The 12451-nt window shown below is 43.3% G+C and overlaps 1 protein-coding gene and 1 non-coding gene across 11 annotated transcripts in view; one reads left to right on the top strand and one right to left on the bottom strand.

Moving 5' to 3' along the window:
* The window catches only part of MEGF11 (multiple EGF like domains 11), a 739878-nt gene that overhangs the window by 685238 nt on the left and 42189 nt on the right, over positions 1-12451 (top strand). For 5 of the 10 annotated variants that reach the window (XM_069766385.1, XM_069766379.1, XM_069766383.1 and 2 more), the window contains exons 18-20: positions 9165-9293; positions 11817-11945; positions 12030-12263. In XM_069766385.1, the coding sequence (XP_069622486.1) occupies positions 9165-9293; positions 11817-11945; positions 12030-12263 (492 nt within the window). The remainder of the gene's footprint in view (positions 1-9164; positions 9294-11816; positions 11946-12029; positions 12264-12451) is intronic. The other 5 variants (XM_069766388.1, XM_069766387.1, XM_069766382.1 and 2 more) reach the window with 1 other exon arrangement.
* Positions 3685-3767, bottom strand: TRNAL-UAA (transfer RNA leucine (anticodon UAA)). Its single transcript has one exon. It is a non-coding gene; the product is annotated as a tRNA-Leu (tRNA).

Genomic DNA, 12451 nt, shown 5'->3' with positions numbered 1-12451 from the left:
GTAGTCGAGGCGGGAGATGATGAGGGCATGCACAAGAGTTTTGGTAGATTGTGGGCTGAGGAAGGAACGGATTCTGGCAATCTTTTTGAGTTGGAGGCGACAGGAGGTGGCAAGAGTTTGGACGTGCGGTTTGAAGGACAGGGCAGAGTCGAGAGTTACCCCGAGGCAGCGGATTTCAGGTGCGGGAGAGAGCGTGATGCTGTTTACCATAATAGATAGGTCAGGTAGGGGGGATACGTGAGATGGGGGAAAGATGATGAGTTCAGTTTTGTCTACATTGAGTTTTAGGAAGCCAGAGGTGAAGAAGGAGGATATGGCTGACAGACACTTCGGGATTCTGGACAGCAGAGAGGTGACATCTGGGCCAGAGAGGTAGATCTGAGTGTCATCCGCATACAGGTGGTACTGGAAGCCATGGGACTTTATGAGTTGTCCTAGGCCAAGAGTATAGATGGAAAAAAGTAGGGGCCCTAGGACAGAGCCTTGAGGGACTCCAACAAAGAGAGGGCGGGATGAGGAGATGGTGTGGGAGTGGGAAATGCTAAATGTGCGGTCGGAAAGGTATGAGGCAATCCAGGACAGGGCAAGGTCTTTGATGCCAAGGGAAGAAAGAATCTGTAGCAGTAGGCAGTGATCAACTGTGTCGAAAGCAGAGGACAGGTCAAGAAGGAGGAGGATGGAGAACTGTCTGTTAGCTTTGGCTGTAAGTCAATAGTAATTTTTGTCAGGGCAGTTTCGGTGGAGTGGTGGGGTCGGAAGCCAGATTGGAGGTTGTCAAGGAGAGAGTTAGATGAGAGGTGGGAGGAAATTTGAGCATGGACATGCTGCTCAAGGATTTTTGAAGCAAACAGGAGCAGTGATATGGGGCGGGAGCTGGGCATAGCAGTTGGGTCAAGGTTAGTTTTTTTGAGGATGGGTGTGATGGTGGCATGTTTGAAGGCCGAGGGCAAGGTACTAGAAGATAGCGATAGGTTCAAGAGATGGGTTAGGGCTGGAATGAGCATGTTAGTGAGGTTGGGGAGCAGGTGGGAGGGGATGGGGTTAAGTGCAAAGGTGGTGAGGTGCGATTTGGAAAAGAGGCGAGTAAGCTCTACTTCAGTGATGTTGGAGAGAGAGGTTATTAGGGAAGGGCAGTGGTCTGGTATATGGAGTGTTTGGGGTCCTGGAACAGTTAGGGTTTGCCTTGTTTGGTCAATCTTGTTTTTGAAGTAGGTGGCAATGTCCTCGGAGGAGATGAGGGGAGTTGGAGGTGACAGTGGTGGGTGGAGGAGGGAGGTAAATGTGCTGAATAGTTGTTTTGGGTTTTAGGATAGTGAAGATACAAGGTTAGTGAAATAGGTCTGTTTAGCGGAGGTGAGGGCTAATTTGAAGTCAAATGTAGCTTGTTTGAAAGTCAGTCAGTGAAGTCGTCTGGCAGGCGTGTTTTCTTCCAACGCCGCTCCGCAACCCAGGATGCTTGTCAAAGTTTTTTTGTGAGATTGTTATGCCAAGGTTGCCTATTGGTTCGTCGCACTGTGCCATGCATGAGAGGGGCGACTGAGTCTATGGCTGATGTGAGGGTGGAGTTATAGAAAGCGGTGGCACTGTCCGTGTCGTAGAGTGAAGATATGGAGACCAGGGGTAGGAGAGAGTCTGAGAGTCTGTCAATGTCTAAATGTGCGAGGTTTCTGCGAGGATGTGGTAATGCCTGGACATGGGGGGCAGGTGAGGAGGACAAGGATGAGAAGGTGAGTAGATGGTGGTCAGATAAGGGGAAGGGAGAGGTTGTGAGATTAGATAAGGAACAGAGGTGGGTGAGGATGAGGTCTAGTATATGTCTGTCTGTGTGGGTGGCTGTGGAGGACCACTGAGTGAGTCCAAAGGATGAAGTAAGGGCCAGTAGCTTGGAGGCTGCTGGCTGGCGGGTGTCAGTAGGGATATTAAAGTCACCCAAGATGATGGTTGGGATGTCAGCAGAGAGAAAGTGAAGGAGCCAGGTGGAGAATTGGTCGATAAAGGCAGTGGCCGGGCCCGATGGTCGGTATATGACCGCCATTTGGAGATTGGAGGGAGAGTAGATATGGACAGAGTGAACCTCGAAAGAAGGGAGGATAAGGGAGGGTGGGGGTTGGATAGGGTTGAAGGAGCAGATTTTAGAAAGAAGGATACCCACTCTTCCACCGTGTCTGTTGCCAGAGCGAGGAGTGTGGGTAAATTGGAGGCCACCGTAGCTCAGTGCTGCAGGCGAGGCCATGTCAGGGGGCGTAGAGCCAGGTCTCAGTGAGGGCCAGGAAGGAAAGGTTGCGGGAAGTAAAGAGATCATGGATCACGTGGAGCTTGTTGCATATAGAGTGGGCATTCCAAAGTGCCCCAGAGAGAGGAAGCAGGGGGGTGGGGGTCAGTGGCACAGATTTTAAGTGTGAGGGGTTGCGATAGTTTCTCATAGTGTGAGAAGGATAGGGGTGAGGATTAGTGATTAATGAGGCGGGGGGCATGATTGGGGGATGTGTCACCCAAATACTAAAAGTCTGTCGGCACGTGGCCACCAGAAGGCATGAGGGACTACTAACTTACTGCACACTGTTCACACTGAACACAGCCACTCAGAGCTCCTGACATTATTCATTCCTTCTCTCTAGTGAACGCTGCTGGAGAGAAGAAATGAATGGCGGCTTCAGCATCAGATGCAGGGGACAGCACTTAACTGTAGCGCTGTCTCCTGCACGGTGCGTGTGGTACCCAGTCGGCACATGGGCGGCACACGGATGCCGCACGTGTGCCACACTGATGTGCCACGTGAGCACACGGACACGGATTATTCCGGCACCGATTTTTCCGGTACCGGAATTATCTGGACGTGTGAGACTGGTCTAAGATACACACACCCAGTACAGCTACTTCCACACCACCAGCTAGAAGCATCCATGTGTTGTCCATTTTTAAAAAACATGAAAAAAATGGAAGTCTGAGGCCTATGTATGTCTATAATGTTCTAAGTTGGTGTGTGGTATGTTAATAAACAATATCAAATAATTCCCCCCCCCCCACTCCAAAGGTATCCAAAGTGATGTTGGTTTCGGGGGCTGGACCGGATTTTACTGCTCACCAAGTTTTCTTCTTACAATGCGCATTGACAGTGCGCTCTCTTGCCAGCTCATCACTTCTGATCAGAGCTGAGGGAGCGCACTGTCACTGTCCATTAAAAAGAATATTGCAGAGTGACAAGATCCTACTAAGCGAACATCAGAATTGACAACTGACACATGCTCAGTACGGCAGGGACTAGCCCAGCCCATGAAACGGACATCACTGATGACGCTTCTTTTCAGGGTGGGCACAGAGGCAGGGGTAGTAACCACAGCTTTTGCCACCTGATGACAACTCATTTGAGTATCCCAGCATGCACTGTGGGTTCTTAAATTATGCGTCATCAAAACAGACGTGTAGAGAGGAAACAGTAGGGAATTCTTAATTAAAGTGTATTAGAAAAGCAATTAGATTATTACATTAAATAGACACATTTAGGATTAAATCCGTGTTCGTTTTGAACCACCCCTTTAATGTAGTAGTCAAACTGTGTGTACCAACCATCAGGACTTATCTGGCTAATGTGTATTTATTCCTTGGTCATTTTAAAGAGAAAGTGATTTCACATGGGGTGGTACTGAAAGAGGTACCCCAGCTTGGTAGACCCCGTTACACTGGTGGCAGCAGTGGGATTTGAACCCACGCCTCTAAAGAGACTGGAGCTTAAATGCAGAACCTTAGACCACTCGGCCATGCTAGCCGTGTTACAGAACCCCCAGCACCAAGAATATGTTATGCAGTATATATTATGTATAATAGGTTCCATGTGAAATGCATCAGTCCACAGGCTGCGCCCCTGGGGAGAGGGGACACGATATTCCCCTTTTGTCCTCCCCCACCTTTGTAATTCACACAGTAAATATCAGCAGGCTCCGGCCCCCTGCGGCTATTGTAATGTATGTCTGGCCTGCTTTTTCTATTGGCCTGCCCTGTGTATCTGTGTTATATATTCTGTGTGCTGTGAATAAAGTGTGTACTTTTAGACTGGAAATACGTGGAGTAGCCGTCAGCCTTTATATGCTCTCACGTAATGAAGGAATTCCAGCCAGCGTCCTTCATTCAGAATCCAGCAAAAGCAGAGTGGACCTCCTAAAACACGGGGCGGTACTGAAAGAGGTACCCCAGCTTGGTAGACCCCGTTACAGCCTCTACTGTCATGATTCTGTCTTGTAGTAGAAAAACGCTGGTGAGAAATTGATGACAAAGCTATTACTGTATTGTCTGGATTGTTTTCTGTTTGGTGGCATTAGTTGTAATACTACGGCTTTTTCCCTCGTCAATATGCAGAATGTTTTTTTGTTTTTTTTTGTCCCCGACAGGGCACTTATATTGCCTGACTGCCACTCCATTTATCCTCTATGGAGCAGTCAAGCACATCACTCAGCAGCCCCATAGGGAATGAATAGTGCAGCAATCGAGCATGAACACTACATCTCCATTATAAGGCTGCCGTCACACTAGCAGTATTTGGTCAGTATTTTACATCAGTATTTGTAAGCCAAAACCAGGAGTGGGTGATAAATACAGAAGTGGTGCATATGTTTCTATTATACTTTTCCTCTAATTGTTCCACTCCTGGTTTTATTGGGGACAAAGAGTTTCTAGGAACACTTGTTTCTTAATTGTTGTCCCATCTAATTATGACAGAAATCACCCAACAAGCAAGCAAACCAGTGGTTTGTCAAGTGTGATGATTTCTTAGCAAGCTTAAAAATGAACATTCTCGACAGCACGTCGTGCTGTGTAAACAGGAGATGTGCTGCCAATACATTATTTTCTATATGCACAGAATAATTATATTAATGATTTTTCTGTGTCCATACAATGTTTGTCAGCTTGTCTAAACATTTAACAGGTGGATTGGCAGCTGTAAATGCACATTTAATCTATTATACAGTCGTGACCAAAAGTTTTGAGGCTAATAGAACAAAGTAGGTTGCATAACCTAGCCAAAAATAAAGCTAAATATTTGGAAGGCTGTTAGTTCTTCTAGAGCGGACCACTGTGCTCCTTAGGCCATGTTCACATGTTCAGTATTTGGTCAGTATTTTATATCAGTATTTGTAAGTTACAGTAAAATCAGGAGTGGGTGATAAATGCAGAAGTGGGGACGTGTTTTTATTATTTGATTGTTCCACTCCTGGTTTTGGTTACAAATACTGATGTAAAATACTGACCAAATACTGACCGTGAGAACGTGGCCTTAGACTGTGTGCAAGTTGCCCTTTTTCTGCGTTTTCAGTGCAGATTTGTCACAAAACCTGAAGGGTTTCCTGATGCCAAAAAAGTGAATGAGAATCCTGAGGTCTCATGCACATGTTGCTTATTTTTTCCTTGCAGATTTGGTGCAGAATTAATTCTGCAGCATGTCAATTCTTTCAGCGTTTTTGCTATAGATTTCACCCATACTACTGAGTGGGGAAAATCTGCACCAAAAATGAAAGCAAAACAAATTTCAGCAAAAATGTGCATTTTTGCTGCTGCGTTCTTTCTGGTATGAAATGCAGATACAGTGCACAAATTTCTGCACCAAACACTTAATATGTGCACATAGCCTCAATTCCTCTATACTGTAAAGTCTTAAAGGGAATCTGTTACCAGGTTTGGCCGATACGAGTTACAGCCATCACCTTTCAGGGCTGATATATAGCATTCTATAATGCTGTATATCTGCCCCCAACCTGACCTGTAATAGAAGAAAAATAACTTTTATTATACTCACCTGCGGGGCAGTCCGGTCCATTGGGGGTCGCTGGTCTTGGTCCGGTGCCTCCCATCTTCTTACCATCCCTGCCATCCTGCTTGCTTCGTGCGGATGATGCGTCCCTTTGTCATCCACACAGTCTCCTGACACAGCGCTCCTGCGCAGGCGTTCTTCTCTGTCCTGTCAAGGGCAGAGTAAAGTACTGCAGTGCGCATGCGTCAGGGCTCTTTTTGCATGTACTATTTAATGAAGTTGCCAGTTGAGGACCTGTGAGGCGTTGATTTTTCAAACTACAGACTCTAATGTAATTGTCTTGTTGCTCAGTTGTGCAGCGGGGCCTCCCACTTCTCTTTCTACTCTGGTTAGAGCCTGTTTGTGCTCTCCTCCGAAGGGAGTAGTACACACCGTTGTAGGAAATCTTGAGTTTCTTGGCAATTTCTCGCATGGAATAGCCTTCATTTCTAAGAACAAGAATAGACTGTCGAGTTTCACATGAAAGTTCTTTTTTGGCCATTTTGAGAGTTTAATGAAACCAACAAATGTAATGCTCCAGATTCTCAACTAGCTCAAAGGAAGGTCAGGTTTATAGGTTCTCTAATCAGCCAAACTGTTTTCAGCTGTGCTTACATACTTGAACAAGGGTTTTCAAGGGTATTCTAATCATCCATTAGCATTCTTACACAGTTAGCATTCACAAAGTACCATTAGAACACTGGAGTGATGGTTGTTGGAAATGGGCCTCTGTACACCTATGAAGATATTGCATTACAAACCTGACGTTTGCAGCTGTAATAGTCATTTACCACATTAAATGATTCAGAAATATACTCTATACATTGTTAATGTTAGCTTCATTGGAAAATACTGTGCTTTTCTTTCAAAAATAAGGAAATTTCTAAGTGACCCTAAACTTTTGAATGGTAGTTTATGCCTGCAAACTTTCCGATATTAATAGGGAAAAGAAAATGTGTACGCCTGAAAAGGACTTTTCTTTTTTGGTTGAAGCTGCTATATACCTATAGAAGGACTATAAGGCGATAAACCCTACCTATATGCCTCTAATCCCAAACTATCCCTCCTTCACCAGCTATCCCTACACTGAATGCAGGTAACAGCAGTTTTACTAGAGAAAGGACAGTCTGTAACCCTGAAAAGGACTTTTGTTTTAATGGTACAGCAGCGTTATGCAAGTACTGCAATAGCAATTAAACACCTATATGCCTGCTGTAATCTAGGTTTCTGTCCTGATGAAGTCCTGCCTCACCTTGAAATGCATTGACCTGTAAACCTGTTTTATTAATACATTTTTAACCATTGGAAACCATTGTGGATTCATCAGCAGCAGCACAGGAGTGACATCTCTCTCCCAGTCGTTTCCCCCTGCTGTAATCTAAGCTCTCCCTCCTAGTTCAACTCTCCCTGAACTGCTTTCCGAGGAGAGTGTGCCGAGCATCGCATCATTGGGTCTTATATAAGACACGATGCGGCCGGTGAGTCACAGTAGTGCCAGTAGCCAACATGCAGGCAATCCATGCATTTCTATTTGGCTGTCCAACTGCTGTGAAACATGCGGGGGGTGGGACTCGAGCATGGCGCTCGAGTCCCGCGATACTCCATTGAGTACCTAGCGTACCTGAACACCCCAATGCTCGATTGAGTAGTGGCGAGCACGACTACTTATCACTACTAGTGATGAGCGAGTGTCCTCGTTGCTCGAGTTTTCACAAGCACGCTCTGGTGACCTCCGAGTATTTATGACTGCTCGGAGATTTCGTTTTCATCGCCCCAGCTGAATGATTTACAGCTATTAGCCAGCTTGATTACATGTGAGGATTCCCTAGCAACCAGGCAACCCCCACATGTACTCAGTCTGGCTAGTAGCTGTAAATCATTCAGCTGCCGCGATGAAAACTAAATCTCCGAGCAGTTATAAATACTCGGAGGTCACCCGAGCGAGCTCGGGAAAACCCAAGCAACGAGTACACTCGTTCATCACTAATCACTACTTGTTTTTGTGTAATTATATTAATTTTGATGGTGAGGAATGGTTTTACATTTTTTGCAATTCATCTGATCACTCTTTATAACAATCTAGAGTTAACACAAAGAACCACTAAAAAAACTGAAACAGCAAAAGTGAAAACCTATATTTGTGATGGTATCAAAACATTTGGCCACAGCAGTACATTTATACTAACCTAGAGAGATTTTACTTTTTTGATTGCTGGGTCACAACTCATGTAGGATTTGTATTTGGTTTCCCTCAATAAAACAAATTTCTTTCATAGAAAAAAAATCTGCAATTGTGAACATTTGAAAAATAAAGGAAAACTCAGCTGGCTTTATTTCCATTGTAATTTAAATACGGTATATGAAAAGATAAAGGGAATCTGATCTGGTCTTTGAGTGGTCAACCATCCAGAAAGTCTTGGACAGTTCGGAAAAACAAAGTACTTTTTTCCAGTGTCTGTAAAAAAAAGAAAAGTGATGTCCATGTTTTTTGTGAAGCTGGTGTAACATGTACAGATGAATGATCGTAATTATCATTAGGTTACAGGTCACACTGAAAGCAACAAATGTCTTCATATCAGTTTTGTAGTTTGTAGGCACATTGAATAGTACTTATAAACCCCGGTTCATCATTGCTTTTCCACTTATTTTTGTCCCATTTTTTGTATTTTGCAACTTTTTTTATGTGTGCACCGAAATCATTATTTTCTCTTTTTTAAGTTTATTTTATTTGTGCTTGCCTGTTTCTTTCTGCTTTATGGCAGAGTTTAGTGATTTCGGATGTTTTTGCCCTTATTATTTGCCACTTTTTAAAAAGTTGCTAAATTTGTCGCAACTTTCGTTCAGTCCCCTTGGTGTCGTTCTTCAAAAGTTGCATCTTTTTCAAAGGATTTAAACAGATGTGACTTTTGCTCAAAAAGTCTAAAAAAAATGGTTAATGACAGGAATTAAGCTCTTTTTTTTTAAACGTTAATGATTACCACAAGAAAAGTGAATTAAAATGAATCTGCAAATGATGGGTCGAGGCCATACTCTTTATGGCTCATGGTTTTCCAATGTGTTCATCAAAAATGTTGTCTGTGATTTCTTGACTTTGAGCAGAAACAAATAGAAAATACCAAGTTGACGACTCGGTCTGGTCTGCTGTTCAGTTGAAATGATACTCTTGTATACAACAACTAAAAATAAAAAAAATATGTATTTCTATAACACCAATGCATGTCTATAAAGAAGGTGTTATATGTATTTACAATGAATCCAGCAGTAATACTGTTAATGTGATCGGAGGTCTCGTGTGATATTAGTCTGAACCATTGGTGTTAATAGAGATGAGGTCGCCCCCTGTCTGCTGCCCGGTGTTTGTGATGCTATTCTGATTCTGCAGGGTGCCCATCAGCATTTTATGGAAAGGACTGTGCCAATGTCTGTCAGTGCCATAATGGAGCCGACTGTGACCACATCACTGGGCAGTGCACATGTAGAACAGGATTCACAGGCAAACACTGCGAGCAGAGTAAGTGACCTGTCACCCAGTGTCTTGCTCTCCAGGAACTTTTTTTTCCCGTTGCATTGAACAGTGTCCTGTTCTGTGTCTGTCTGCCCCATCCACTCCCATTACAAAAGCAGTATGACCCTCCTAACTATTCCTCTACAGATTAAACTATGTAGTGAAATGTAGCATTGTTTTTGCCTACATACAGTTATATGAAAAAGTTTGGGCACCCCTATTAATCTTAAGCTTAATGTTTTATAAAAATTGTTTTTTTTTTGCAACAGCTATTTCAGTTTCATATATCTAATAACTGTTGGACACAGTAATGTTTCTGTCTTGAAATGAGGTTTATTGTACTAACAGAAAATGTGCAATCTGCATTCAAACAAAATTTGACAGGTGCATAAGTATGGGCACCCTTATCATTTTCTTGTTTTAAATACTCCTACCTACTTTTTACTGACTTACTAAAGCACTGTTTTTGGTTTTGTAACCTCATTGAGCTTTGAACTTCATAGCCAGGTGTATGCAATCATGAGAAAAGCCACTTGCAAGTTGTTCTCCTGTTTGAATCTCCTCTGAAGAGTGGCATCATGGGCTCCTCAAAACAACTGTCTAATGATCTGAAAACAAAGATTATTTAACATAGTTGTTCAGGGGAAGGATACAAAAAGCTGTCTCAGAGATTTAACCTGTCAATTTCCACTGTGAGGAACATAGTAAGGAAATGGAAGAACACAGGTACAGTTCTTCTTAAGGCCAGAAGTGGCAGGCCAAGAAAAACATCAGAAAGGCAGAGAAGAAGAATGGTGAGATCAGTCAAGGACAATCCTCAGACCAGCTCCAGAGAGCTGCAGCATCAACTTGCTGCAGATGGTGTCACTGTGCATCGGTCAACGCACTTTGCACAAGGAGAAGCTGTATGGGAGAGTGATGCGAAAGAAGCCGTTTCTGCAAGCACGCCACAAACAGAGTCGGCTGAGGTATGCAAAAGCACATTTGGAGAAGCCAATTTCTTTTTGGAAGAAGGTCCTGTGGACTGATGAAACCAAGATTGAGTTGTTTGGTCATACAAAAAGGCATTATGCATGGCGGCCAAAAAACACAGCATTCCAAGAAAAACACTTGCTACCCACAGTAAAATTTGGTGGAGGTTCCATAATGCTTTGGGGCTGTGTGGCCAATGCCGGCACCGGGAATCTTGTTAAAGTTGAGGGACGCATGGATTCCTCTCAGTATCAGCAGATTCTTGACAATAATGTTCATGAATCAGTGACAAAGTTGAAGTTACGCAGGGGATTGATCTTTCAGCAAGACAATGATCCAAAACACCGCTCCAAATCTACTCAGGCATTCATGCAGAGGAACAATTACACTGTTTTGGAATGGCCATCCCAGTCCCCAGACCTGAATATCATTGAACATCTGAGGGATCATTTGAAGAGGGCTGTCCATGCTCGGCGACCATCAAACTTAACTGAACTGGAATTGTTTTGTAAAGAGGAATGGTCAAAAATACCTTCATCCAGGAACTCATTAAAAGCTACAGGAAGCGACTAGAAGCTGTTATTTTTGCAAAAGGAGGATCTACTAAATATTAATGTTACTTTTCTGGTGGGGTGCCCATACTTATGCACCTGTCAAATTTTGTTTGAATGCAGATTGCACATTTTCTGTTAGTACAATAAACCTCATTTCAAGGCAGAAACATTACTGTGTCCAACAGTTATTAGCTATATGAAACTGAAATAGCTGTTGCAAAAAAAACTATTTTTATAAAACATTAAGCTTAAGATTAATAGGGGTGCCCAAACTTTTTCATATAACTGTATACTGCAAGGCAAATCATATCCAAAATCTGCAATTATGGTATACATTAAAAAAGGCATGTACCCCTAAAATCAAAAAGTAAAATGTAAGCCCTTGAATAGCCCAGAGTTAGAATGTTAGGGTGATCTCTTAAGGTGAGATCTTAGTGATTGCCCCTGACCTAATAAATTTGAGCCGAGTGCATGCATAGAACAAATACATCAGACACAAAGTCAGATATGCGCTCCTCTCTCCGCAGGACTGTTTTTATTAGTACAAAGCAAAAAATCATGTAGCAGGCAGGAAGAGGGCATCGCACAGCGTCTCAGCAGCCATCGTGTCAGTCTATGATGGGTCCATGTTAGGTCTGTTCCTTATATGGTCTTCAGTGTATCCACGTCACATTCCAAGGATTCCAGGGCCTAGTTGCAGGATGTAGACGCCATCTTGCCACACCACATACATTACTAGCTTATGTAACATTAATAATTGATTTCATTAGCCATTCTCGCCTTCACAGTAGCAATATCTTTTTTCTAATATAACAAGCATTATGGCCATCAGATGTGGACACACAACTTTCCGAGACTCCTGAATGGCAACTTCAGGAGAAGGAAATGTGTCACTTCCAAAAATATAAACTCAAAAACTTTGCGATTTATGGGGGAAATGTCCTGTATGTAGAACTATTTCCAGCATTATTTTGTTCATAAATTTGCATCTGTTTATTTTCAGAATGCCCGCCAGGGACTTTTGGCTATGGCTGCCGTCAGATGTGCGAGTGTCTGAATAATGCGACCTGTGACCATGTTACCGGCACCTGCTACTGCAACCCTGGCTTTAAGGGCATCCGCTGTGACCAAGGTTAGCGAGTGTTCCCCACTGTGATCTCTGCTCATTCAGATTGTATAGTCCTAGAATCTAATGACCTTGTTTCCATTACTACAGCTGCGCTAATGATGGAGGAACTAAACCCTTACACTAAAATCAGCCCGGCGCATGGATCAGAAAGACACTCGGCAGGTGCCATTATTGGGGTCATAGTTCTCCTGCTGATCATCATGACCCTACTGGGGCTCTTCTTATGGTACCGACAGAGGCAAAAGGACAAAGATCATGACATGCCGAATGTGTCTTACACTCCAGCAATGCGTATGTCAAGTACAGATTATTCTCTCTCAGGTGCGTTTTACAGGTTCACGTTTCTCCACCATGATTGCCTTGTCTTATTTCACAATTGACTTATTTGTAATAACTTTTTTCATAATAGTATGCAATAGACTCAAGAACTTGATACAACTCAATAAGCAAGAGAGTTCAGTGTCTGGCCGCCAATGTCATATGAAGCAAATTACACATTTTTTAGGTTT

Source organism: Ranitomeya imitator, chromosome 4 (genome assembly GCF_032444005.1).
Source record: "Ranitomeya imitator isolate aRanImi1 chromosome 4, aRanImi1.pri, whole genome shotgun sequence".
Taxonomy (NCBI): Eukaryota; Metazoa; Chordata; class Amphibia; order Anura; family Dendrobatidae; genus Ranitomeya; species Ranitomeya imitator.
Note: the sequence above shows the minus strand (reverse complement) of the source record. Positions and strands in the feature narration are given on the sequence as shown.